This window comes from Lampris incognitus, chromosome 9, assembly GCF_029633865.1.
Source record: "Lampris incognitus isolate fLamInc1 chromosome 9, fLamInc1.hap2, whole genome shotgun sequence".
Classification (NCBI taxonomy): Eukaryota; Metazoa; Chordata; class Actinopteri; order Lampriformes; family Lampridae; genus Lampris; species Lampris incognitus.
Genome location: NC_079219.1, coordinates 21,856,593 through 21,876,027, shown reverse-complemented (window position 1 = coordinate 21,876,027; position 19,435 = coordinate 21,856,593). Strand labels below are relative to the sequence as shown.

At 41.5% G+C, this 19,435-nt stretch overlaps 2 protein-coding genes across 3 annotated transcripts in view; one reads left to right on the top strand and one right to left on the bottom strand.

The window, feature by feature from the left end:
* Nucleotides 1-1,411: 1,411 nt before the first annotated feature.
* On the bottom strand, nucleotides 1,412-3,160 carry tpbgb (trophoblast glycoprotein b). The gene has a single exon (XM_056285707.1). It carries the CDS (start codon nucleotides 3,141-3,143, stop codon nucleotides 2,004-2,006), a length of 1,140 nt encoding a protein of 379 aa, XP_056141682.1. The 5' UTR covers nucleotides 3,144-3,160; the 3' UTR covers nucleotides 1,412-2,003.
* Nucleotides 3,161-3,577: 417 nt separating this feature from the next.
* The window catches only part of ibtk (inhibitor of Bruton agammaglobulinemia tyrosine kinase), a 42,716-nt gene continuing 26,858 nt past the window's right edge, over nucleotides 3,578-19,435 (top strand). The window contains exons 1-12 of one of the 2 annotated variants that reach the window (XM_056285704.1): nucleotides 3,578-3,715; nucleotides 6,148-6,278; nucleotides 7,199-8,135; nucleotides 8,679-8,775; nucleotides 9,176-9,300; nucleotides 14,068-14,178; nucleotides 14,412-14,582; nucleotides 15,261-15,378; nucleotides 15,527-15,707; nucleotides 17,683-17,806; nucleotides 17,974-18,151; nucleotides 18,324-18,477. In XM_056285704.1, coding sequence (XP_056141679.1) covers nucleotides 7,812-8,135; nucleotides 8,679-8,775; nucleotides 9,176-9,300; nucleotides 14,068-14,178; nucleotides 14,412-14,582; nucleotides 15,261-15,378; nucleotides 15,527-15,707; nucleotides 17,683-17,806; nucleotides 17,974-18,151; nucleotides 18,324-18,477 — 1,583 coding nt within the window. In that variant the 5' untranslated portion in view covers nucleotides 3,578-3,715; nucleotides 6,148-6,278; nucleotides 7,199-7,811. Of the gene's footprint in view, nucleotides 3,716-5,373; nucleotides 5,420-6,147; nucleotides 6,279-7,198; nucleotides 8,136-8,678; nucleotides 8,776-9,175; nucleotides 9,301-14,067; nucleotides 14,179-14,411; nucleotides 14,583-15,260; nucleotides 15,379-15,526; nucleotides 15,708-17,682; nucleotides 17,807-17,973; nucleotides 18,152-18,323; nucleotides 18,478-19,435 lie in introns of those variants that run through there. The other variant, XM_056285706.1, reaches the window with a different exon arrangement.

The window sequence follows — 19,435 nt, the reverse complement described above, 5'->3', positions numbered from 1 at the left end:
ATAAAAACTAGTAACAAAAATAATTCAACCAAAAAAAAAAAAATCTGCCATGCTAGAGGAAAACGGGCACAGGGTCTTCCTCCTAACAATATCGTGAGTCGGATGACATCACATCATTACATTTTAGCATATAACTCAAGCAATGAGCGATCCAGGAAGCAAGTGTGAAACTATGAGTGGGCCCACACATCTTCAGTGCACCGAGACAATGAATGGAGCCTGTCTCCTTGTGGTTTCTGTGTTTGGCAGCAGACAACAAGGCATTAACACCACTCACAGCACCAGACCAGACAGGCTAGGTTACGCACCACTGCCCTTCCACTGATTTCAAAGGAGAGGAGCATAGTATCATGCCTCCAGAAACTCGAGACTACAGCAATTACCAATGGTGGGGTAGTATGTTAACGTGTGGCAGGATACAACTTTTTTTTTTGTGGGACTGACATATATTTAGGATAGGCCCTAAACAAATATTTGACTGTAGACAATCTCATTCGTTTATCACCCAAAACAGTGCATGCTGAAGATGGATACGACGCACAATGAAAGTGTTTGCTGTTGCTGTGACATGCTGGCCCGACAAAACCGTGAGAGAGGTCTAAGCCTGAGCAGTGTTGTTCTGGCACAAATTACTACATGGGGCTGCGGGCTATGGAAAGGCAATTGTTGGAGGTGTGTGTGTGTGAGAGAGAGAGAGAGAGAGAGAGAGAGAGAGAGAGAGAGAGAGAGAGAGAGAGAGAGAGAGAGAGAGAGAGAGAAAGAGAGAGAGAACGAGAGAGAGATTGGTATCTCTATATATTCTTTAAAGAACTAAAGGATGTCATAATTTCTGTACTTGAATATTAGTCCTCCACATAGTCCCATTTCTGATTAATTCTAAGAAAAAAAACTTGGTATGTTCTTCAACCAGTAACCCCACTTTTATTCTATAAATCTATCTGTGGACTGGAAGAAGAGAAATGAATCTCAAGTAAAACAAATGAGGGAATACCATTCTTATGCAAGTTCCCTTAAAAACGGGGTCAAATTAAAGCCAGATCTGTCCAAGCCTATTTCATTTAGTCAAGCTCAAGCATATTTTGGCTCCTTGAAAGTTAAATGCACATTTAAATTTCATTTTACACCCCCCCCACACACACACACACACAAAAGAAAATCAGCAATGAACTTGAACAGTTCTTTCACTGGCAGTTGTAGTCGGTGTGTGTGTTTGGGGAGAGGTCAATAGAACTGCTCACATTTTCAAAGTGTTGTATTTCTGGTATGGGCTATGATTTTTGTTGTGGTTCCACAGACATTCATGGTGTGTCTGCAGTAATGCACGTATGTGTGATCCCGAGTTCCTCTTATGGAGCCTTTGGTTCACATTCCTCAGACTTAACATTAAGGAACCTCAGCCAGCTGGGAGATGAGCAGTCCAAGGTATTTTATTTTGCTAAATATCTTCAAGAGAAAAAAAAAAAGGATCATATCCACCCAATAAATGCAAAACATAATAATCACCATAATCATTCAAAGTAGGTCTCTATCACAAAATCACATTTTAAAAAATTACCAATTAACAAGCAGTATAGCATTTCTCTGCAGTAGAGGCATAATGAGAAGTATGCAAGAGCCAGCAGAATGTATTCTTGCCAGATATCCTTTGCCTTCCTACTTAAAAGTCAAATGTAGTCCATCTGTTTAGCCTTTCGGAAGGGGCGGAAATAGTATAAATCACATTTTCAAAGCCTCCAAAAACCCTGTACAATTATACATTGTCCATGCAATGCTTAAGTACATTAAAAATAGAGAAAATTACATTACAGCTGCTAGTTACAGGGGCATGCACTAGTGGCTTAGAGAAGGTCATGACGGGCATTATGAGCCATGATTGTTGTAAAATCTGAATAGCAGAATGAAGGAAGAATTGGGGTTGGAGGAAGGGAGACTCATGCATATCTTAAGTTGTATAAAGTTGAATTGTCTCACTGTGGGGGTCCCAGACAATGTCCTGTCCTTGCTCAAACATCTGAATTGATGCTCAGGTTTGCCACTCGCGGGTCAGAGTTTATCTCATACCTGTAATGGTAACCCTCCATGTGGTCCCTGCATGCGTCACGGATATTGTACATCCACCTCTTGATCCCCTTTCTGTTTAGGTAGAGGACCAGCAGGAATATGACCCCAATCAGGGCCAACACCAACCCCAGGAAGACATATGAGGTCTCCAGCACACCTTTCATGTCCCCTGAGGTGTTGCACTTAAGTTGAGACCGCTCAACCAGCAGAAGAGAAAGGTGGCTCAGGCTCTCTGGTTCTACACAGGTTAGGTTCTGCACATCAGTGACCTGATCTGTGCTTTTCAGCCACACTACCAGGTCCTCAATAGAGCAGTCACAGCGCCAGGGGTTTTCTGCCATACGAATGCGGAGATCAGGCTTTAGGCTCAAATCTAACAGCGTGGCATTAGGCAGCTCCCTCAGACTATTGTCCCTTAGGTCAAGGTCCTGCAGTGGTGGTACCTTCAGTATGCCATTCTGAATAATGATGAGAGAGTTATTCTGCAGGCTAAGACTAGTAAGGTTGGAGAGGCCCATGAATAAGCCATCTGGAAGAACTACAAGGTCATTGTTTGACAGGTCCACGCTTGTAAGCTGGAGAAGGTTTGCATTTTGCAGGACACTGACAACATCTGTATTGGAATGGCTGTGAATTGCCCTGCTGAGGTTGAAGACTTGCAATCTATTGTCCCCTGGGAAAGCTCTTGAACTGAATTTCTGAAGTTTGTTGTTGCTTAAGTCCAGCCGTTCAAGGTTTGGCAAATTTTCGAACACCATCGGATCCACATACTCGATCTCATTCCCACCGAGATACAAGTCTGTTAACCATTCAAGGCGGGCTGGGAAGGAATCCGCGCCGAGACGGGAAATGTTATTTCCTGTAACAAACAGTGATTTCGTATTTGCTGGCAAATGTTGCGGAATCGCCTGCAATGCCTGGTTTTGGCATTTCACAGTTGTCGTGACGCACAGACATTTGTCCGGACAGCCTTCACATGACGAAACAACAGCAAGGAGAAACAGCAAATGCCCCAGGCCCAACTTCTTTGTCCTGTCCGGGATGTCTCTACGTTTACACCCAAATGATGAGCTTGCTCGCATTTTAACTTGGTTACTATAAATCTGATCAGAACGGCCGCGCGTAAAAATCTGCTTTGTAACGATAAAACCCGGTCACGACCCCCTTCTCTCTTTTTTTCTTCTTCTCCCCTCCTCTCCGCTGGTTGTGAAGGAAACTTTTCAGAGTCTCCTACCTTTCGCCCTTTATAACTGCTCTCACTTCCAACCCAAACTTGTTGGCAGGGATTCAAGCATTCACCCCCTATCACCCCGGTTAAATTCTACATTTCTTTGAAAAGGGTGTTTGTTGTGCCGGGCGCGTAAAGTTGTATCCTCTTCCGTGGCAATGTTTGTTTTCCCAAAAACTAGGCTATGGAGAATATAGCCACTACTTGTCCGGTTCCGCCGAAACATGCAGGTCAGCTTTTACGTTCGGCTGAGGCGAAACGACGCGCTCGTTGTGAAACAGACGACGATCCAACCCGAGACTGCCATATGACGTTGGTCGTGAGCTCCGCTTGCTTCGCTCGGCGTGACACTCGCAGGATAGTCCAAATACCGTGACACGGTGAAGACCGCTGGAATAACGGAACATACCACTTCGCAGCAAAGGGGTGAATGATATAAACTTGCACCGGATTCGTTTCAGTCGACGAGATTTTGTTTGCCGTAAATGTGATAACCAAAGGCGCGTATCTTCCCTCGATTTTACTCGTCCGTCTTTGCTGGCCGCCAGAAACAAGTCGATCCTCGATAAAAATGAATCGTAAACGTCGCTCGCAACTTGCGCGTTGAAAGCGTTGGTGTGCGCCAATTTCCCTTCATAATTTGATAGAAAATTGTTGCGTCTGAGTTCACCAGGAGGCACATTTGTATGGCCGCTTGGACACATGGACACTGTTTAAATCTCAAAATCTTAACCCGTTCAGCACAATTAGCATCTGACTACGTTCTACATGCTTCATTTTAAGTAGTACCCTGGGATGCAAATACATCCGCAGGTTACTGTTTCTTTGCAACGCTGCTGAGCTACCTGAACTCGTTTACCGCGTATAATATAAACCGTTTTGAGGAATGCCAGAATGTCTTGAGCCTCTTCAATACCTTTGCTCCTGAGATGGTACACATGAAGACACCGTATTCCCCGAGTTTACGGCAATGTAAATCCTATTGAAAGAAAAAACTTTACATGAGATCAATTAGATAATTCATTTTTTAAGATATATGCAATAGGGGGTAAGAGGGCTTTCATGTCACTGCTCGTGCATAGCCTTTGCAGCAGGGCATAAGGGAGGCTTAACTTGCTCGTTTCGTTAAATATCCGTACACACATCTGAAATCTATAATTAAAAAAAATCAGTTGTTTAAGACGAAACATTGTGGTGACCTTTTAGTCAAAGCAAGGTCTATCATGCAGGATTATAGTCTACCGTTAAAAACCAACAGTGCGCATTGGCTCTGTTACTTTAATGGGGAGGGGGGCATAGAAGCCCCGGCAGCGTAGATATCCGTGTCACACTATTGTCACCCTCCCCTGACGCGTTCCTATTCTTAAAGGAACAGTTCACACAACAACAAAAAAGAAATTAAAAAGCCCCACGTTTTGCCTCGTACCCGTAGTGCTATTTATCCAGCTGGGTCATTTTGGTGTGAGTTGCCGAGTTTTGGAGATATCGGCCGTAGGGCTGGCTGCCCTTTCTCGAATACAATGGCAATGGATGGCACTTAGTTTGTGTTCCTCAAAGGGCCAAAAAAAAAAAACCAATTGGAAAAACTCAACAGCAATGTATTTTTCGTGAAATCATGATGGGGTTACTCAAGAAGATATCCACACACCTCAGTGTAGGCAGTTTCAGGTAGGTGTACCTCAGTCTAAGAAAATAGTTTCTAAATGAAACTGCTCACAACGAGGTCTGTGGATAATCTTGGTCATGATTTTGGGAAAAGACATTGCCGTTGAGTTATTCCCAAATATATTTTTGGTGCTTTGAGCAACACAAGCCAAGTGCCATCCAGTTCAATTGTATTCGAAAGAAGGCAGGCATCTCTACGGCCAATATCTCCAAAACTCGGCAACTCACACTAACGATCTAGATCTACAGGTAAGGGGGAAAACGTGTATTTTTTATTTTGGGGTGAACTGCTCCTTTAACCCAAGAAATGTTAGGTGATATGGTAATAGGCGTATTACTGGATTAAAAACGCATGTTTGAAATAGATAACACGCACGCCTGCTAAATTTAGATATACAGTATTTCTATCCTGTCGGCCTAATCGAATGTGGACAGAGACGGATGGTCCTGTTAAACCTCACTAAAGTAAGTAAAATTTTATTTATATAGCACTTTTACAAAGTGCTTTACTCTCAATACAGAAAATACGAGTAAATACATAAAAGAAATTGAATTTATAAAACATGGCATAGGGAGTAACAGACCAAGGTAAAAACGAACCAAAACAGAAGGCAGGGATGGGGATCTATAAAAAGGCTTGCCTGAAAGGATGTTTGGGTTTTTTTAGAAGCCGCTTAAAACAGTCCAAAGATTCAGCAAATGTAATGGATTGGGGAAGATTCCAGAGGTTGGGACTAAAACTGCAAAGTCACCTTTTGTTTTGCAGTTGGAGAGAGGGCTGGATGAAAGACCGATAAAGGACAGATTCGCAGCCATTACATCTACAATGTGTTTCTCTGCTGAATTTCACAATAATATCATCATGTCAAACACTTAAAAGTTTAGATTTAGCAAAACTAAAAATGCATCATATCGTGGAGAAGCTAACAGCACTTATCGTCTTACCCCTGTTAACGGCGGTACTAAAAGCCAACCTGAAAAACGACGAAATATTGATTTATGAAACAATTACTTTTGTATATGAAGATTCGTGTAGAAATTCCAATCACATTCCAATGATGTAATAGTTCTCTTAGGCGCAAGTGTGCGCAAAAGTAACATCCAATTGAAAATCAGAATGTATTCAGTGTCAGCCAATCAGAAGTGTCCTTGTTGCCAACCTGTTCTTGTCTGACGTTCTTACCTAACTGCAGGGCTGTGCAACCGGTCCTGTCCACATTTGCAGCAATACACCGTCCACAGTCTTGAATTTACAGCCATGACACAGTGGATGCTCACCATTGATGCAAGCCCTATGACTTCTTGTTTTTTCATCTAGCGGAAGGTGAGAAAATGTTGCTCAGTTCCTACTACAACGTTAGCAATATAGCTTTACCACCCACTATGCAGCTACCGCTAGCTAGCGATGATGTGTCGCCTAGTTAGCGGCTTACTGTTAGCTTACATTACCTTATTTGACGTCGCATCCTCAGGCTCAAAACAACTTTTCTAACATGTTAGTGTACTTTACCCCACGCTAACTTAGTGAGGGCAGTTTCCTATTTGGAATGTTGAATTTGAAAAAGGTCTGAGACTTGTTCTGTATGGCCTGCTGTACAGCTGTTAATATTTAGCCCATATTTGTTATAGAAATGATGAGCAAGTTATTTGTATGTAACTTAACATGAGAAAGTTGGTCTGTTGGGGTTGTCTAAAACTATAACATCAAGGAAATGTTTTGATTGGCTGTGTAAGCCCAGTCTTTAAAACTACAGTCTAAGTAGGTTGCCGAAATATGACTGTGCGTTAGCATAGTGAAGAAACTAAAAATAATCATCTGCTAGGGCAGCTAGCTGGAATGTTACATAATTCTGCTGCTTGTTCAACATTTATTAAGATTCAAAACCTAGATTACAATGTGTCTGTCTGACTTAGAACTATATTCAGTGCAAACTGTGCAAAGGGAACATTTAACAGCATTTATCTATACAAATTTAGCAGGTCCCCCCGAAATTGCGGCATTCTTAAAATAACATTAGCGCAGATTAATCCTTAGTTATGTAGGTCAAACCGGTGTGTAGCTCTGACCTTGCATCTACAGCATGTAACCTCAAAAGTGGTGTCCTGTACGGCAGAACCCAGCCTTGAAGTGTGTGGTTAGCAATAGCCCATATCAAACGTTCTTCATTTGCACCAGGGATGTTTGCATGGTATTGTAAATGATATTGTAAACTGATTTTTTTATCCTCAAATTTTCCTCCTCAGGTGCACTATCCAATTATGGAGTTTTGAAAGGAGAGTGGTGTGTTTTGGGGGGGAAGGGGGCCTTTCCCCTCAAGTTGGATGGTTGGACTGTTGTATAATGGCAGAGGGTTGTTGAAATTGCTGCCTTTTTTTAAAATTATTTAAAACATAGAAAGAGGGAGAAACTATTTTTTGGTAACGCTGAAAAGTATATTTGTACAATTTTATATAAAAGTATAAAACAGTGTTTACTGAATTCTTGATGCCATTGTATGCTATAAGCACTTTAAGTTGTGTTGTGTTGTTTGTCAAAATGGTGGACTGAAACGAGCCAGAACAAGGCTCTGGGGTTGCTAGGGTGCAGTGGAACTTAAACACAAGCACAATTCTAGCACCCCAAAACTATATTGACTCTTCATTGTGTATGTATATATATTTTTTCCATTCATATCTTCTTTGAGAGCAGCTGTTTATTACATCTAAGCTTGACTGGAGAGAGGTCTGGGTTTGTTACATTGCATGGTGTTGTTTTCTGTTTGTGGTTGTGGTTGGCAGGCTGTTGTGTGGACAGGGTAAGACCTATGTAATAGCAAAGGGGGGTTGGTTTAGTTGGAAAGCGTAGATAGAGGTCAGGATGAGTCTGGCAACACCAGACTGTACACCAAAATGCCGTTCACCACAACATGCAAATGAGGTGGTGGCGGCATTGACAGGTGGATCTGAGGGAAAACTTAGGGCATTCTTAAATGCACATTGCCACAATGCAGCGACTCTAAGAGACGCTTTTGGTCGCACGGCCCTGCACTTGGCAGCTTCTCTGGGCAAGAAGTCTCTCCTGGAGTGGCTCGTAGGGAGTAAGAGTGCTGACCTAATGGTAAAGGATAAAGAATCTGGCTGGACTGCTCTTCACCGCAGTGTCTTCTATGGACAAATACACTGCCTCATGGCACTAGTTAAGGTATGTATGCATGGAGAAGTTAAGAGCAAAGTAAGATTGTAGGTAGTAAGACCTCATTAGAGAGCTGATTATACGTATGTAGTGTTTCATCTAGACATAGACTTTGTCAGATTTATATTTTTTATATTTTATTCTTATTTCTATTTCTTATGTTGTCTTCTATTTTTATTTCTTGTTATCTTGTATCTTGTTAGTTTTTCTTTACTGAAGTGTGATTGTCTGTAATAGGACCCAATTTCCCCTAGGGGATGAATAAAGTTTTTCTGATTCTCTTTCTGATATGTCACCAGGGCATATTAAAGCTCTTTTAACCAGATTTTAGTTACAGATTGTACAATTTCAATAGACCATAAGGTCTATCATGTACTATGATGCTGATGAGGAAACATAAGGCTTCTCTTAAATAACTGAAATCCTACCATTAATCATGGCCAAACAATTCACTTCTAAATCTGCTCACTACATGAGCAGATTTATAAAGAAGGAGATTGGTGTTTAAGGTTGTTTTTTTGTTTTTTTTTAATTATGTTTATTCTTTGCAAGCATGGCGGACTGCTCTCCACACAGGACAAAGAGGGTCTCTCTGTTTTGGACTTGACGATGAAGGACAGACCATCACACGTTGTCTTTAAAAATACTGGTATGAAAGAAACGTATATCTGCTGTTTTCTGCAGTTACCTCACTTAAACTAAATTGGGCTGAATTTGATGAAACTTGAAAGTCTTTTATAGTTAAGATGGATGAAGTTTTTTTTTGGTGTTACAGTGATTTTGTCTAACAATAGACATATGATTCTGTGAATACATTGGTTTGACTTTTGTCTGCAATCCGTCACATCTTTGTCCTGCCATTTTGCAGTCTGTTTTCATTGTGTATCACAAATGGGCCCAGTGAACACTTGACGAAAGCGCAGAGCACACCCTATTTTCCAAAGTGTAAAAAGGCCAAGGGTTTCTGTCTTACTGCTGTTTGAAATAGTGTGTGTGTAATTGTCTTTTTTGTTTTCGTGTATTGTTTTTTTTTTTTTTTTTTTTTTCAGACCCAACCGAGGTATACACTTGGGGCAACAATACCAATTTCAGTCTTGGACATGGCAATCAGGAGAGCAGACATCACCCTGAGCTTGTTGATGTTTTTGCTAGAACTGGAGTGTGCATCAAGCAGGTAGGCAAAGAGTAGGCTGTTTTTTGTCTCAGTTCTCGAGGGAGTAAGAAGTGTTTGCTACCATTCTATAAGGAACACAACATAAGGCTTCCCTTCTGTTTTTCTCACCAGTCCCTCACACTTTGCTTTAATTCCATGACAACATCTGCTACGCAAAAATAAAAACCTCTCAACTGACCCTCTTTGGTCTTACAAATAAAACATGTCACCTGGGTCACCCCACCAAACATTCTCTCCCCCAGAGTCCTCTTAAACACCAAGCCTCTCCTCGGGGTATATCAACGTTTGTTAAAAGTAAAAAATGTTTTTCTCCTACAAGCAGATACACTGTTTTAATTGATGGCACATACTTTGTCCCTCAAGTGGAGTAGAAACTTTGGTAAAAATGGCTTCAATATTGCTTTAGAATTACACAGTGCACTTTTGAAAATGGGGTGTTTAATGCTGATATTGCCACAGTATATGTGATTTGAGATTAATCTAGGCATAAACAACAACTAACATTATCCACCTTTTTATTATGGATTTGTGGAATATTATAAATGAAAGGCCATATTATAATCTCATTGGAGTAGACAGCTGAGGAAGTGAATGAGAGGACAGAAGAACAGATGTGTCAGGTTTAGGTTAATTGGGTTTGTGTCCTTCTGTTTTTGTATAGCCTGTCACTGGATGGTTAAACCCATATTTTATGCCATTTGTCATATGGATATGCATAGTATAGTGCAATTATTTTCTCTGCTAGGCAGTAGCCTGGAGGGGATTGTATGTTTGGTCATGTGTGTGGGTGTGTCTGCCTGCCTGCCTGCCTGCCTGCCTGCCTGCACTTCGTTAATCTTGCAAACTACTGGACCTAACAGTTAAAAAAAAAAATTGTGCAGTTATGAGTGTATGATGAAGAACCTCTCCTGGTTGCAGTGATTCAAAACTTTTGAAAAATGTTTGTTCTCGCTATCGCCACTCCCTCTCTGCATTTACTCTCCAGCTTGCTCGACCAGCACTGCTCTCTGTCGCTGCTCAGTCTAAGTCAACCGTGCGCATGCGCAACTCACATCTACGGTCAAGTCAAATCAGGCAGCGACAGTGTCAAAACTAACATATTATGTATTTGGGTATGAGTCTTGAAAGTAAGCGAGAAGTTGATCATTTTTCACAAGCCAGCAAATTATTCACTGCTGATCGCAGCACAGGAGAACTGGAGGAACACTGGGTGAACCAAAAATAAGTGCCATAGTCTCCAGTGTTAAAACTCCACACCATAAAAATACAATTTCTTTCTTTTCTTTTTTTTTGGGGGGGGGGGTTCCCCCCCTTTTTCTCCCCAATTGTACCCAGCCAATGCCCCACTCTTCCAAGCCATCCAGGTTGCTGCCCACCCCCTCTGCCGGTCCGGGAAGGGCTGCAGATGCACTACCACATGCCTCTTCCGATACCTGTGGTGTCACCAGCCGCTTCTTTTCACCTGACAGTGAGGAGTTTCGCCAGGCGGGTGTAGCGTGTTTGAGGATCACGTTATTCCCTCCAGTTCCCCCACCCCCCCCCAAACGGGCTCCCCAACCGACCGGAGGAGGCGCTAGTGCAGTGACCAGGAAACATACCCACATCCGGCTTCCCACCCGCAGACACGGCCAATTGTGTCTGTAGGGACGCCCGGCCAAGTTGGAGGTAACACGGGGATTTGAACCAGCAATCCCCGTGTTGGTAGGCAACGGAGTAGACCGTCACGCCACCCGGATGGCCAAAAATATTCAAGAGTGGGCTTAATCACAGTCACAACTGGAAATCATCTCAGTACCTACGAACCCCAATTCCAATGAAGTTGGGACGTTGTGTAAAATGTAAATAAAAACAGAATACAATGATTTGCAAATCCTTTTCAACCTATATTCAATTGAATACACTACAAAGACAAGATATTTAATGTTCAAACTGACAAACTTTGTTTTTTTTTGCAAATATTCACTCACGTTCCAAAGAAGCTGGGATAGGGGCATGTTTACCACTGGTTACATCACCTTTCCTTTTAACAACACTCAATAAACGTTTGGAAACTGAGGACACTAATTGTTGAAGCTTTGTAGGTGGAATTCTTTCCCATTCTTGCTTGATGTATGACTTCAGTTGCTCAACAGTCTGGGGTCTCCGTTGTCGTATTTTGCGCTTCATAATGCGCCACACATTTTCAATGGGAGACAGGTCTGGACTGCGGGCAGGCCAGTCTAGTACCCGCACTCTTTTACTACGAAGCCACGCTGTTGTAACATGTGCAGAATGTGGCTTGGCATTGTCTTGCTGAAATAAGCAGGGATGTCCCTGAAAAAGACGTTGCTTGGATGGCAGCATACGTTGCTCCAAAACCTGTATGTACCTTTCAGCATTAATGGTGCCTTCACAGATGTGCAAGTTACCCATGCCATGGGCACTAACACACCCCCATACCATCACATATGCTGGCTTTTGAACTTTGCGCTGATAACAATCTGGATGGTCCTTTTCCTCTTTAGCCCGGAGTACATGATGTCCATGATTTCCAAAAACCATTTGAAATGTGGACTCGTCAGACCACAGCACACTTTTCCACTTTGCGTCAGTCCATCTCAGATGAGCTCGGGCCCAGAGAAGCTGGCGGCGTTTCTGGGTGTTGTTGATATATGGCTTTCGCTTTGCATGGTAGAGTTTTAACTTGCACTTGTAGATGTAGCGACAAACTGTATTAACTGACGATGGTTTTCCGAACTGTTCCTTAGCCCACGTGGTAATATCCTTTACAGAATAATGTCGGTTTTTAATGCAGTGCTGCCTGAAGGGTCGAAGGTCACGGGCATTCAATGTTGGTTTTCGGCCTTGCCGCTTACGTGCAGAGATTTCTCCGGATTCTCTGAATCTTTTGATGATATTATGGACTGTAGATGATGAAATCCCTAAATTCCTTGCAATTGTACGTTGAGAAACTTTGTTCTTAAACTGTTGGACTATTTGCTCACGCAGTTGTTCACAAAGTGGTGAACCTCACCCCATCCTTGCTTGTGAACGACTGAGCCTTTCGGGGATGCTCCTTTCATACCCAATCATGACACTCACCTGTTTCCAATTAACCTGTTCACCTGTGGAATGTTCCAAACAGGTGTTTTTTGAGCATTCCTCAACTTTCCCAGTCTTTTGTTGCCCCTGTCCCAGCTTCTTTGGAACGTGTTGCAGACATCAAATTCAAAATGCGTGAATATTTGCAACAAAAAAAAAAACAAAAGAAAAAACAAAGTTTATCAGTTCGAACATTAAATATCTTGTCTTTGTAGTGTATTCAATTGAATATAGGTCGAAAAGGATTTGCAAATCATTGTATTCTGTTTTTATTCACGTTTTACACAACGTCCCAACTTCATCGGAATTGGGGTTTGTACAATAAAATACTTTGCCTGGCTGAGCTATTATTTCTTGGCGTTGTTTTATGATTGAAAGTCAATCAGCAAAGTAGCCATTCGCCTTCATTCATTTTATATCATGAAAACCGCAACGATTAACCACGTTTGAAGTCTGATGTTAAAGGCTTTGAAATTATGATAGCCTGATCTCTGTCATTTCATGTCAGACTTAGCTGCTTTCATGCAAGGCTCTGCCTTGGAGGCAGAGCATCCACAGACTGACAGGCAAAACATTTTTATTAGATAGGGTTTGTTTTTTTTTAGCTTGAACGCTGCATATTAACTTTTCTTTTTCCATATTTTCTGTTCAGTTGACTTGAGTGCTGCTCAAAAGTCTTAATGGCAGGAAAAACACTGTTTTTTGTTGGGGTTTTTTTTGTCCTTGTGTGCATGTATTTCCCTTCTCCTGGTAGGCGAAAAAAGGGGTGGTTTGTCACCATGTTTGAATGTCGAAGAAGGGGAGATACGTATGCCTAGCAGATAGCTGCACTCTACTGAGTGCACTCCTCTAGTTATAGCTTTGGCACCAGTGCCACTGCCCCCGAAGGTCTGTGTACAGGTACTACCAGATTAGGTAATGTTAAATGTCTTTGTTAGATAAGTTATCATTTAAACTTGTTTTAAGATTGGGTTTTGTAAGGGTTTTTGTGGCAAAAGCTTTTGAAAAGAGTTTTTTTTTTTTTTAGCTTTTCTATGCTGCAAATGCTGGTGCTTTTTACATAGCAGAATTCATTTCTGGGGTTTTTTGCAGACCTGGGAACTTGTAGTGAAGATTAATTTCATAATGTTAAGTGGGGGTCAGGTGGATCCCATTTCATGACCAAACAACGACCCAGAGGTGCTCCACACACAGACACACAGCCTTTGTCCTGTCAGCCCAATTCAGCAGGTGGTGGGAGGGTTAAATATTAATTCTAGAATGACATGTTTTAATTAAGTGAACCATACTGGTGTGTATATGTGTATGGATGTCCCCATCAATGTGATACTCCAGGAAACATCCTCACGCTCTATTGAGGGCTTGAGGGCAGCAATGTATTAGTAATGATGTTTGCTTTTCCACTTCTGCCGCAACCTATATTGGCACAGTGTTTTACTATTTCTACTAGAGGGCTTGGCCAGGGACATGGAAAGAGATGCATCACAGCCACCACAACGAGGGCAGATTATATTAGTTATTATGATAAACATTGTCTCCTATTGTCTCATATTAATGATTTTCCTCAAGACTGTTGAGATTCCTAGTTAATTTGTCTAATCACATACAATGGATAGTAACCAACTAGTTTAAAAAAACAAAAACTCCGAAAACATTTCCCTGTGTTTGTCTTTTTTTGCCTTTTAGGTTGTCCTGTGTAAGTTCCATTCTGTGTTCCTGTCTCAGAAGGGCCAGGTCTTCACCTGTGGACATGGACAAGGAGGACGCCTTGGTCATGGGGATGAACAAACTTATATGGTGAGACCCCTGTTTCATGTAAACATTTCTTTGTGTAGAAAATTCTACTGTAGATGCCACCCTCTGTAGGATATTATGTTTTTGAACATGAAAATTAATACCCTGAATGGTCAGCACTAAATTTCAAATAGGGATTCAATTTTATGCACTTTTTTCTCCATTTTTACTCATTCTCTCGTTTACTTAGCTCATCATTGTTCTCAATTTTTGCTTTTATTTCTTCTTTTCCACAGGTTCCACGGATGGTGGAGGGTCTGCTTTCCCACCACTGCTCCCAGGTGGCAGCAGCCAAAGACCACACAGTGGTGCTGACGGAGGAGGGCTATGTCTACACCTTTGGCCTCAACAATTACCATCAGCTCGGCCTAGCTCCTCCGCCCACTTCAGCACATGGCCCTAAACAGGTAACATAGCAAGAAGAGTAACATCGGCAAGACCTGCCATGTTGATTGTGCATATCAAGTAGGGAGGAAATAGAATTATTTGATTATTTGGCTTTTAGGTCATTAGATTTTTAGTGTTCAACATTTTACAGTTTGAAATGTATAAAATGAAATCAAAAAGTTGGCCAAACTCCTATGACTGTAAATGTTTAAGATGGCATTTAAACTGTGGGACAACAATGGAAGAGGCCAGTCAGTTGTTAAACATTCAGTTGCAAGCTACATACTGTCTCCAAGTCAGTTTGATAAGATTTCTCCGGCAGAAATTGTGCAAATTTTTGCTTTTGGTGGGAGATGTGCATTTAGGTTGTTGTACTTGATAACCAAGACCTCACTTATGCATCCCTGTGGATATCTGAACAGCTGTACATTTGTCCATTACTACCACAAATGAGATGAGACTCCAGTAATACATAAAAATAGGATACCATGACATCATCATTCTCACAAGGACAGAAATGTATGAAATGTGTTCTGAGTTGTATTGGATCATGGACACAGTTCTTGAGGTTAATGAGAAATGATGTGAAAACACTATCAGTCCTTTGACAATCATCTGCATTCGATGTAGGAACACTTATACCTTGGAGTGAAAATGCAATTTATTCTGTAGTAGCATCCACATCCCATGGTTTACAGGTGTTCTCTAGGACCCTAAAGGGCAGAACTGTGATTGGAGTCGCAGCAGGAAGGTTCCACACAGTACTTTGGACTCGCGAGGCCGTCTACACAATGGGACTCAATGGAGGGCAGTTGGGTAGGGTGTAAACTCCAAAAGTCTGCAACCTTTTAATGTCCTCATATTTCTTTGTACATGTGTTTTTAATCTCTCAACCCAGTCCGCAACAGTTATCATTAGGAAATTATGTGAGTGATGTCTGATTCTTATTGCTGCCAATCTTCAGGGTACCTGCTAGATCCCAATGGGGAAAAGTGTGTGACGGCCCCCCGGCAGGTGTCAGCACTGCACCACAAGGATGTCAACATTTCTATGGCAGCAGCTAGTAACGGGGTGACAGTGGTTGTGACTGAGAAGGGTGATGTCTACTTGTTGGCAGAATACCAGTGCAAGAAGCTGGCCTCCAGGTGAATTATAAAACAGGATTAAGCCTTTTTTTTCATTAATCATAGATGGTTGGAACTCCAATTGGTCAAAATCAAATTCAAGAGGCATCCGGGTATTGTAGTGGTCTATTCCGTTGCCTACCAACACGGGGATTGCTGGTTCAAATCCCCATGTTACCTTCGGCTTGGACGGGTGTCCCTACAGACACAATTGGCCGTGTCTGCGGGTGGGAAGCCGGATGTGGGCATGTGTCCTGGTTGCTGCATTAGCGCCTCCTCTGGTCGGTTGGGGCACCTGTTCAGGGGCAAAGGGGAACTGGGGGGAATAGCGTGATCCTCCCACACACTAGGTCCCCCTGGCTAAACTCTTCACTGTCAGATGAAAAGAAGCGCCTGGTGACTCCACATGTACCGGAGGAGGCATGTGGTAGTCTGCAGCCCTCCGCGGGTCGGCAGAGGTGGTGGAGCAGTGACCGGGACTCCCGACTCGGAAGAGTGGCGAAATTGGACGGGTACAATTGAGGCGAAAAAGGGGGAGGGAAAAATCAAATACAAACATGATGAAATTAATTTTGTTTACATATAAGAATGTGTGTATTGATAGATGAGGAGGACCATCAGTTTCTCCATACGATAATCAGACCTTAAATAAATCTGGTAATCATTTCAAAATTCTGCATCGGGTTTTTAGAATTTTATAATAGTTGATGATCAATTTCTGCAATACCCTGCAGCCATGAAAACATTTTTAACTAGATTTAAGTTGTAATTAAAAAGAAATCTTTGAATCTTTAGGAAAACTGTCATGGGGTCCGCGGTGGTGCAGGGGTCTAAGCATCAGCTTTGTGTCGATGCAGTTGCCCACTGGGGACCGGGGTTCGTGCCTCGGTCTCGTCAGATCCGACTATGGCCGGACTCGATGAAGCAGCAATAATTGGCAACGCTCTCTTCGGGAGGGGGGCGGAGTCGGCTTGTGTTCGTCACATGAATGCGTCTCTGTGTGTGTCGGAAAAAGCAGTGGTTTGGCCTGGAGTCGCCTTGTCACGAAAGTGGCGAGGCGTCTCCTTTGAGACTGCCGGCCGGGGAGATGCAGTTGTCGAACGCATGCAGTACGAGGGTGGGTGTTTGAACTAAAATAGGGATCGATTGGCCACTAAATTGGGAGAAAATCAGAAATAAATGAGAAAAAAAAAAAAGGAAAACTGTCTTTACTCAATTAACTGTGTTTATGAACAGAATAAAGCGTTTTGATTTTTCTAAATCAGAATGTTTTCCATTAGTAGCCATGCAAAACAAGAATGTAAACAAGAACAAAAAAGTTTTATAGACCAACATTTTCAGTACATTTCAGTTTTGATTAAGTGGACTTCCCCACACTTCATGCACTTGAGAAGAATTCATTAGAGCAATATTTAGATCCCCAGACCTTCACCAGGCATCCAGGTTCAAACAAACACACTATATATATCAGGTCTTACGCACACAAGACCTGATATATATGTATTGTGTATGAGGTTGCAAGATAATAGATTGAATATAATGGAATCTTTTTCTTTTTTTTCTGTGCAAACAAATACGTTGTAGTGCAAAAATTTTACATGTAATGTTCAAATTTGAATGTTGACCCAAGGTGTAAAGACCTTGTCTCTTGGCTACAGTTTTTAAATCACTGGTCACATCACAATAATAGCACTACAGCCAGCACAAAGGTCAGCTGTGTGCCACTTTTCACTTTTCTGCATGATTCCATGGTCTCTCTTAAGTTTTTATAATTGGTTCAGTTTTCTGCAAAAAAAATCATTGATCATGGAAACAGTTTTCTGAGGGTTCTGTAATAACCAGCACTGTAATTTGGACATACAATTTCCCCTATTTCCCCTCAGGGATGAATAAAGTATTCTGATTCTGATACTGCAACTTAAATTGCCAGCTTTTATGATAGGGTTTGTTCCTATGTCTTTATTTACTCATGAGGTTTTTATTAATTTTCTCAAAGGCAACTTAACATCAAGAAAGTCTTAGTCAGCGGAGGCAGCCTTGACCACCGTGTGGACCCACAGGTCCTAAGTGAGGGAGGAGGAGAGAAGGTGGCCATCCTTGCCCTGGATGAGGCTGGAAGGGTAAGCCTTGACAGCAAGGATAAGAGGCAATTTTGTTCATTCTGCTGTTGAGGTCCAGGGTTACTGAGAAACAACTCTTAAAGCAAATATCTTGTGGCCTTACCTGCCCTTTTATCACTTTACACTTTCTTACCTCTCTTTCCCTCGCTCTTTTAACTTATTTTCAGGTGTTTTGCTGGCGTTCCTCAGGCAGCTCAGTCAGACTGTGCAGGTGGGCGTATGGGCGACAGGTTTTTATGTCTGACATTGCTCTCAGCAAAACCAGCATGATGTTTGTGACTCAGGAAGGTGAAGGCTTCACTGGTGTGTGGGCTGGAGAATATAAGAAGTCTGTGGAAAAGAAAGGTGAGGAATATAGGATACCTAATCATTAAGTCATCAAGTTAAATGGTCTCTCAATTATGTAATCACTTTTGGTTAATATTTAGAAAGAATTTCTGCATGGAAATAGTATAATTATTGCCTTATTGTTACTTTATTTAAAGTTTTTTTGCCCTCTTTTTACTCTATGCTACAGATATTAGTGTAGAGGTGTGTGGCCATTCTGATGCTGGAACAGTGTATGAGCGTATCCGTCTGCAGAAGCTTCCCAATGTCCACCGAGCAGTCAGCATCACCATGGACTCAAAAGGGCGCAATTTTGGAGTGCTCCAGTCTGATCCAAAAACATGGTAGATACTGTTTTTGGTACAAAGGTCCAGGATTTAAAAACAAATATTAACTATTTATAACATTTAATATTTATGATAGTAAGTATTTTTATTTTTGTGTAACTGAACACACTTAACATGACTTAAGTTCACAGCCTAAACAGTGAGATCAGCAAGCACTCATCCTCACTATCCAGCTAATAATAAGTACATGGCAGATGTACCAGAGAGAGAAAATGAATTGTGCTTTACCTTTTTCTGTAATATAATAAACTCTCCCCAATTTTCTGTGGTGAATTTAATATTAATACTTAGGATTTAGCCCATGACAGTCTTACATTGAACAGAACCAATGGATTTTCACAATTCTAAAATATTAGGTAATTGGATTAAAGGGCACACTATTCTGTCAAACCAGATGGATGTTTTCTTAAAGAAGTCTTTGAAAATGAAAATGGACGGCAAATCAATTACAAGTCTTTTATGACAACTGGCCATCATACTCTTCATTAGGGCCTGTTGTCAATGAGCCATAACAGCACTAACGTATTTCTTATCCCTATAACATGCAACAGAGCCATTGGTATTTCACAGTGGTATTTCCTCTGTGTTTTTCTCTTAAAGTTAAGCACAAGATTGGGCAAGTGATTATTGGTTAGGAATCATGTAAAGTAAAAAAAAAAAAAAAAGGAGTACAACTGCTTTGTGTTGGCTATAATTGGTTATCCTTTGTCTCAACACAAAGCACTCTGTCAAGGTGTGTACATTTTTTATGCATAGATATGTGCACCAATTATAAGAATAAATCATTTTATTTCATGAATATTTCAGTGAGTGTCACCAGGCATCAATGTAAAAATAATTTAGAAGGAGAACTTTGTCATGTTGGGCCATAAGGAGAGAATCACTCAAAAAATGTATTGATCTCTTTGCTCAGCCTGTTTGGTCTTGAGATTATTAAATAGAAACCATTCATTAT

Bases quoted from the DNA above. Each gene is read 5' to 3' on its own strand.
- tpbgb (XM_056285707.1), bottom strand. From the start codon at position 3,143: ATGCGAGCAAGCTCATCATTTGGGTGTAAACGTAGAGACATCCCGGAC.